We start from the raw sequence: 7,973 nt of genomic DNA, 5'->3' as shown, positions 1-7,973 counted from the left end.
TGTCTCTTATACTTGACCAGGATACTTTCCAGGAAAAGCAAAATGCCTTCAAACTGGGAGCTGACGCTCACCTAATAAAGACGAGATCAATTTTAATCTCAGTGAGACTTCTCCGTTCAACGCTTCCAGTCCCCTGTCTGGTATTGGTATACTCGAGCGATTTGTACAGCTGCCTGTCCCAGAGCCCTGTCCACCATCATGCGGCACTGGAGAATCCCTGCCAGCATGAGAAAAGGTAGGAAAGCAATTGACAATACATCGCCTCGACCAGTAATTTCCGAGAAAATTTTTCTTCTTCCGAGAATACTTGTTTGAGAATTTGCTTTCCTTTACACATTGTTAGACATTTAAACCTGTTCGTGTGAACCACGTGTGGTCTGTTGATGTTAACAAGTATCAATTGTAAAACTTTGGTTGATTATTATAGAACCATTATATTTCAACGTGAGAAATGCTATTCTACACCTTATCTACGTAATTTCAGGGGGTCTTTGTAAGACGAAACAACATTGCATGCCTTATGTAATGTAACACCATTCCATTACCTCCCTTTGCTATTGCTTCAATCATAACTGTCAGACCAATCTACCACTGTACATGTCACAGCAGCGGATCATTTATACAAAGTTTCACCAGACGCATAGAAGACCGTTATTTTTTTCGATAATTAGTTTTGTGGAGAGTAATGAATTATGAAATAGTATGAACGAAATGATAGGAATACAGTAAATAAACTAAATACTGAAGAGTCCACTTCACCTCGAGCTACGCAGGCGGGTGCCCTTTCCTGGAGTTATCTCGGAGACAATTGTCCGGTCCACTTCTGCTCCGTCGCAACAATTTCCACGCCAACACTGCCGACCTGCAATAACGATCACAACAAATGCGGTGGCAACGACAGGCGGCCCGTAGTTCAGAAACAAAGATTTAGTCCTTAAACATTAAGTCTATAACATTTACTTTTTTATTTTTAGAAGCAGCCGTCGAACAGAGAACGCTGAGGCAGACTACCTGAATGAAAAATCGTAGCAGATTCCTGATAACATACGAAAACAAAGCGCTGTCGACGGTCTACGAGAAATTTGTCTTTATTGCTTAAGACTACATGTTAGAACTAATTTTGTTTGACAACGGGGCTCGCAAGGAAATGGCAACATCTGCCCTGCAGCAGCCGCGGTTAAAACTCCAATGTGTCATGCTCACACACACCCATCATGTCGTGTGCATCGACCACCGCATAAAATGTTGCCTCGTAATTTTAACATTGCTATACGCAGGCTTGAGACGCGTTTCGCTGCCGGCACCGTCGAGTGGCATGCTATAACGCAGGTTTGCCGCGTTGCGCGGCACGTTCAAGTGGCTGGGCTATACGCAGGTTTGAACGTCGCGTTTCGCGGCACGGTCGGTGGCTGCTATACGGCAGGTTGGACCGCGTTTCGGCGGGACAAAACAAGAAAAAAGGAAGCGCTAAACAGTGCAAAAAACGGTACGCGCGCGTTCAGTGCTGCTATACGCAGGTTTTGACCGCTGTTTCGCGGGCACGTCGGAGATGGCTGCTATACAGGTTGGACCCAGTTTGCGCGTCATGTGCGTGCAATACTTGACGTGCTTGCGAAGTCGGTGCTGCTATACGGCAGGTTTTGGCGCGCGTTTCGCGGCACCGTCGAGTGGCTGCTATATCGCAGGTTTGACGCGTTTTCGCGCGGCAGCCGTCAAGCTGGCTGCCTATAAACAGGTTGACCGTGTCTGCGGGGCGACGTCGAGTGCATGCTATATGCAGGTTTGACCGCGCTTTCGCGCCAGCCACGAGTTGGCTGCTATACGGCAGGTGACCGCGTCTTTCGCCGCAACTGTCGAAGTAGCTGCTATACGACAGGTTTTGACCGTGTCTTCGCGGCAATGTCGAGTGTCTATACGCAGTGGTTGACCGTGTTCGGCGCGCGCGTCGATGTGGCTTGCGAACGCAGGTTTGACCGTGTTCTCGCGCGGCCCGTCGAGTGGCTGCTATACGCAGGTTTTGAACGTGTCTCGCGGCGCCGTCTGCCCACCTTCTGCAGGATGACGTCGTGCGACTTCCGCAGCTTCCCATTCTTGTTGGTGAGGCTCATCGCTGAAGCCCTCAGCTTCTTCACATAATCCTCCAGCTCCTTGGGACTGTCCCAGGTCACCTGCCATCATGCAATACAACAATACATGTAATATAATACAATTAAATATACAATATATAATAATATATAACATACAATATATAATAATATATAATATACAATATATAATACGCAGTGGCTACACGGCTGGTCATCCATTACAAAGCTCAGCACAGATTCCCAAATCCACGTCACGATTAGGCCACGCCCCCTTTCAAATCGTTGATTTTACTGGATTTACTATTGCTTCAAAAGTTACAAAAACACATTTTTTTTGATAAAATACATAAAGGTAAGTAATATTATGGTAAAAACTTATTGTTTATTGTTTTTTACTAAAAAAATATAGTTGAGTTCACATAAGAAATATATTGACGGACGCATAGAGCCTGGAGCTGGGCATCCGGTAACCGGACGCGTAACCACGACCTATAATATAATATAATATAATATAATATACAATATATAATAATATACAATAATATATAATAAAATATAATATACAAGCACATGTATATTCACACCCATGTCAGTGGCCACGCACAAAGAACAGCCACCTGCGTACGAAGGCGATTCTGTGGCGTTTTTAGCGAGCGGCTGTTATACACAGTGAAACCATCGCTATAAAATGTCCACCTGTCCTTAGAGGTCACTTTTGTCATTTACTTTACGCGATCGTTACTTACATGTTAGGCTGTATATTGGCAATATAAGATGACAGCATATCCATCAGGCAGCACAGTCTAGTTGACCCTTATATTACCTTGACGGACTTGCGGCCCCAACAGTGAACACACCGCCCCCTTTTTGTCCCCTTAGACAGATACCTTAGACAGGGGTCTGAAAACGCACCTGCGAAAACTGGGCGCAATCCAACGATATTTCGGGTATGGACGGCAGGAGGCCATCTCCAAAACGGCCCCTATAACATTTTTTTGGGGTTGGCGCACCTCATGGCTAAGACGTTGTGGCTCCTACAACGTACAAGCAAAAACTCGACGAAATGCTGTCAATCAGCCGATGACGCGCTCGCTCATTGGCCGCTACGCGATGCATGCGCTATTGCGAGTATAGCGTTATGTCTATCACAGAGCTTTTTACGAAGGTGTCGTACGGCACTCCATGTGGGGGGGGGGCGGTCTAGATGCTATCTCTAAAAAGCGATGCCGCCGCTCGGTGCGCGCCTGGCTGCGTACGTGCCATGTTTCGACCAATCCTCCTGACCCCGCGCTGCCCGTTGCAACGCGCACGTCGTGCGAGCACCTGCGCTGGCGTGGCCAGGCCGGCGAATCCTGCGAGCACGTGGTGGCGTGGCCGTGCCAGTTTTTACAAAAAAGCAAAGCAGCGGCAGCAACAAATACTCGCCCCTGCCGCGCAGATGTGCGCAACAAGGGCAAAGCCCACCGCGACGAAGGACTCGCGGCCCGCAGCGGCGTATTACACAAGGCTCGCGCGTAGTCCGCAGCGGTGTATGACGTGTGACAAAACTGCGCCGATTGTTTGCTCCCGCTATACGGTTTCGGCGCGCCCGCCTCCTTCGGCCGCGAATTCGGTGTATAGCGGGGGACGCGAGATGCTACATAGAACACACCGCGGCTGTCGCGTGCGCCAGTCCCGCGGAATGCGCGGCTTAACCGCTCTTGGCGGTCGGGGAACAACGCATCTTTTGCGCACGCCATCTTGTACCCGGTCTCTCTGGATTTTGTTACCCAAGCCTCTGCTAACCATATAATGGAATGCAACAGAAATTGCCAGTATTTCCCAACAGGCTACATTGCAACTGTCATAGGATACACACCTGAACACCTCGGTTCTTCTCCTTGGCGCCTGGCTTTGCTTTCTTTATCAAGCCTTCAAACTGCCGCGTAGCATCCTCAAGCATAGGCAGCTGCGACAGTATGATCTGATCGGCTATAGTGTTGTAGAAGTGCGCCACCTGGTGGGAAACACAAGATTTAAGGGTCTACTAACCCCAAGATTGTCAATTCACATACAAAATTAATCACGCAGTTGAATTGTGTAGATGCGAATTAAAAACGCAGATTAAGCATAAAATCTAATAGAACAGACTAGACTAGAAGAAAGGATATTGAATAAATTATTTTTGTGTGGGGAATTTTTTTTTTTAATTGAAAAGATTTACTTGTAATACCTGATGGAGAATGATAGCATGGCGGTAGAACTTTTGTGCGCTATCCGACATGTTTTTGACCTTAACCGGTAGCGCGTAGCCCAGCCCAGCTAGCTGCCTGACTTCTCTCTGCAAGGTCACGAGCCGGTCACTGTAGTTGACCTTTAGTGCACCTTCACGATCAAACTCCATCAGACAGCCGGAGATTTCAAGCCTGCAAGATAGGCACCATTCATTCAATCCTTCGTCATTTATTCATTCAATCGCTCATTCATTACCCCCTTGGTTCCTTAATTCATTCATTCATATTTGTTCATTTACCCATACAGGCCCATCTCTTTAATCATGCACCCCTCTGATCTGTCCATTCACTCACTCATTCATTCATGCAGACATGTCTACACATCAGGCTACTGATCTAAGTGGACACAATCAGCATGTATGTAGTAATGACTTCTAAATCACGAGATAAATAATTACTAATCTTCACACGTTAAATACTATTCTTAAATGTTATTATATAACAATTACATATACATATACATATATATATATATTATATTATATATATATATATATATATATATTATATATTTATTTATTATACAATTTATTATTATATACATATAAAATATATATATTATATATATATATTATTATCAATATTATATATATATATATTATATATATGTATGCGGTTAATATATATCTATTATGCATTCATCGCTGCAGGATTAGTACATGCAATGCTTCGTACCCAAGTTGCTTGTTATCGATCGCCTCGGTCATCTCACTCGACCAGTTCTCAAACTGGTTCTGACTATACACAGCCAGGTCCCTCTGCAGCTCCTCTGCCTTCTTGTTAAGGATGCTGTAGCCGCTGAGATCTCCCAGTAGGCTCTCTGCTGTCCCACCAATGTCCTTCACCTGTGCAACACGAGCGTACGGGACGAGAGGTCAGAAGTGCACACGCCGCCTCATAGGGGTCAGCACCGGTCACGCTCAATTATATACCGACTCATACACTCCTGGTCGCTTCATTCATGCATCACTCAATTTATTCTTTCATGCACCCATCCGTCGATGAGGCTGAGCATTAGGGCGTTAGTAGTGGCATATGTAATGTGGCATATACCTACCTTCAGTTGGACCGACCTTACATTGAGTATACCTTTTGCTTATAACAGCTTATTATACTTTACATTATGACACCTTTGCTTATGAACACCTTGTACCTCTGAGCCGGCATGCCCACGATACCACGTACATACATGCATGCAAGCGTGCACACCACACTATTAGTGCGGCAGGTATGCATGTGTAAATATTAATAAGAAGTGTGGGTTTTGTGGTAATAGCACAAACATTGGTGTGTATGATCATGTTAAGGGTATAATAAATGATTTCAGATATACATTGCCAAGCTGAATTATTTCCGTAACGGCCGTAACAACGGAAAACCCAAAATGGCCACCGTGGGATTGTAAATATCTATTAAACTGTTCTATCTTCGTAAAATATTCAACATAAAAACATGAATAAAGTGTCTTTTTATTAGTTTTTGTACTTGAAGAATGTAATGGTGTCATTATTTCAGTTAAAACGCATACACATATATATATATATACGCATAGGCCTACCTTTGCTTCGAGCTGATGCGCCCACATGCCTGCACGCGCACACACCACACTGTACACCTGAGTCTACCTTTGCTTCAACAAATACGTACATATATATATACGCGTGTGAGTCTACCTTTGCTTCAACAAATCGTACATATATATATAACGCTGTGTGATCTACCTTTGCTTCAACAAATACGTACATATATATATACGCGTGCGAGTCTACCTTTGCTTCAACAAATACATACATATATATATATGCGTGTGCGTGAGTCTACCTTTGCTTCAACAATACGTACATATATATATACGTGTCTGAGTCTACCTTTGCTATTAACAAATACACTACATTGGATTTTCACTATATATACGCGTGTGAGTCTACCTTTGCTTCAACAAATACATACATATATATATACGCGTGTGAGTCTACCTTTGCTTCAACAAATACATACATATATATATACGCGTGTGAGTCTACCTTTGCTTCGAGCTGACGCGCCCACATGATGTTGCGTACGACCTCGGGCATGTTGGCTACGGGGTCCGCGCCGGCTCCGTGCGGACCCGTCCGCTGCTCAAAGTCGCTGCGCATCGACCGTACAAACTCCTGCAGCTGTCCCAGCAGCGTCTCACGCTCCGACACCAGCTCCCTCTGGATGCTGCCGCGCTGCACCAGCTCCCCGTACCTGCGGTGGGTAGAGTGGCGCCATCTATGAGCGGGTGCGACGTGCGGCTACGCGCGCGTTGCTGGCAGAATTTTTCGGGGTAATTGATTGGATTTTTTACTGGTGTGGTTGCGAGAGCTCATGCAATTTTTCCGTAACTGTGGAGTAAGGTCTAGTTTCCGCCAGTTAACACAGGAAGATATCTTTTAATTTAACGCATTTGTTTAGCATTAGTGATTATCTTAATTCCCTGTCGTGACATTCTTGCAATGTCTAATTAGACGGTAATTAAAATTACTGTAATTATGACCCCACCCATACTACATGCAGTGCGATTCGACATTCACTGACAAAAATGGACGCGCAATGCCGCAGTTGAATTTTGTCGGGGTATCAGGATTTATCGTTACCACGGCAACGAGTACTGTTGCATGCACACGAACGTACCGTTGGAATTCACGCAGCAGCTGCTGTGGGCTTGCCTCCGTTTTACGGAGATGCGAGCGCAACCTGGTGGCAAACTTCTGCTCGGCTGGCTGTAGACTGTTGTAGTAGTTGGACACCGCAGCCTGCCAGAGTGGTTCCGTGTAGCGGTTGTACTGGATAGGATTCAGACCTGCAAGGCCACAATTAAAAAAATCTTTGTTTGCCCTCACCTGACCCAGACTGAAACGTTTGGGTAGGTACGTATAGGCTTCTTCTTTTTAAGGGGTCTTTTTACAAATTCAGCATGGTGTCTACATGCTCGGGTGTGCTTGTGTGGAGATACCTTTTATTTTAAATGTTTGTTTTGCTTGGTACATATAATGTATTGCCTACAGATTTATATAATGTACACTGATATAATTTGTATTAAAAAAAAATCCATAAAATTTTGTACGTTTTGAGTCGGCCCCTTTTTGGCGGGTTGGTCGGGTCAGGGCAAACAAACAAATTTTTATCATGGCCCAAACAGAGAATACAGGGAGGCTTCAACCATCATATGCATGTGGGTGCACATACGCACATGGACGACATGCATGCAGGTCACTGTCACAACACATGTTGTTATAATAATAAACAAACACCTGAGCGTTTGTTACGCCGACGCCACCTGGTGTCAACTATAGGAGGCTTGCATATATAAGGCACTGCCATGCGGCAGTAGGCCTCTTCTTACCTCGTGAGTGCTTATACCTGTATCCCACCTGGTGCTCGATAATAAAGCATGGTGTTCTAACATAACTCTAAATACAGTACGTGTATCAGTATTGTAACAGAACCCTTTGCGCATTTGCGGTACGGAAAAAATAGACGCACGCCGCAGACCTGCGGCAGTAGATAGTATTCACTGACGTCAAAACATCCGGGGCCCGTAGAAGCGGCCGCCATTTTGGGGGTCACGGCTAATAAACAACACAAG

General features: G+C 45.1%; 1 protein-coding gene across 1 annotated transcript in view; it reads right to left on the bottom strand.

The window, feature by feature from the left end:
• Positions 1 to 7,973, bottom strand: part of LOC106815510 (cytoplasmic dynein 2 heavy chain 1-like) — a 52,164-nt gene that overhangs the window by 39,194 nt on the left and 4,997 nt on the right. The window contains exons 8-14 of the mRNA XM_014819973.1: positions 7,731 to 7,797; positions 7,019 to 7,187; positions 6,385 to 6,592; positions 5,036 to 5,205; positions 4,300 to 4,492; positions 3,946 to 4,083; positions 2,049 to 2,168 (exon numbers count right to left, since the gene is read on the bottom strand). Coding sequence (XP_014675459.1) covers positions 2,049 to 2,168; positions 3,946 to 4,083; positions 4,300 to 4,492; positions 5,036 to 5,205; positions 6,385 to 6,592; positions 7,019 to 7,187; positions 7,731 to 7,797 — 1,065 coding nt within the window. The remainder of the gene's footprint in view (positions 1 to 2,048; positions 2,169 to 3,945; positions 4,084 to 4,299; positions 4,493 to 5,035; positions 5,206 to 6,384; positions 6,593 to 7,018; positions 7,188 to 7,730; positions 7,798 to 7,973) is intronic.

The sequence above is a fragment of the Priapulus caudatus genome, unplaced genomic scaffold (assembly GCF_000485595.1).
Source record: "Priapulus caudatus unplaced genomic scaffold, Priapulus_caudatus-5.0.1 Scaffold1134, whole genome shotgun sequence".
Taxonomy (NCBI): domain Eukaryota; kingdom Metazoa; phylum Priapulida; class Priapulimorpha; order Priapulimorphida; family Priapulidae; genus Priapulus; species Priapulus caudatus.
Note: the sequence above shows the minus strand (reverse complement) of the source record. Positions and strands in the feature narration are given on the sequence as shown.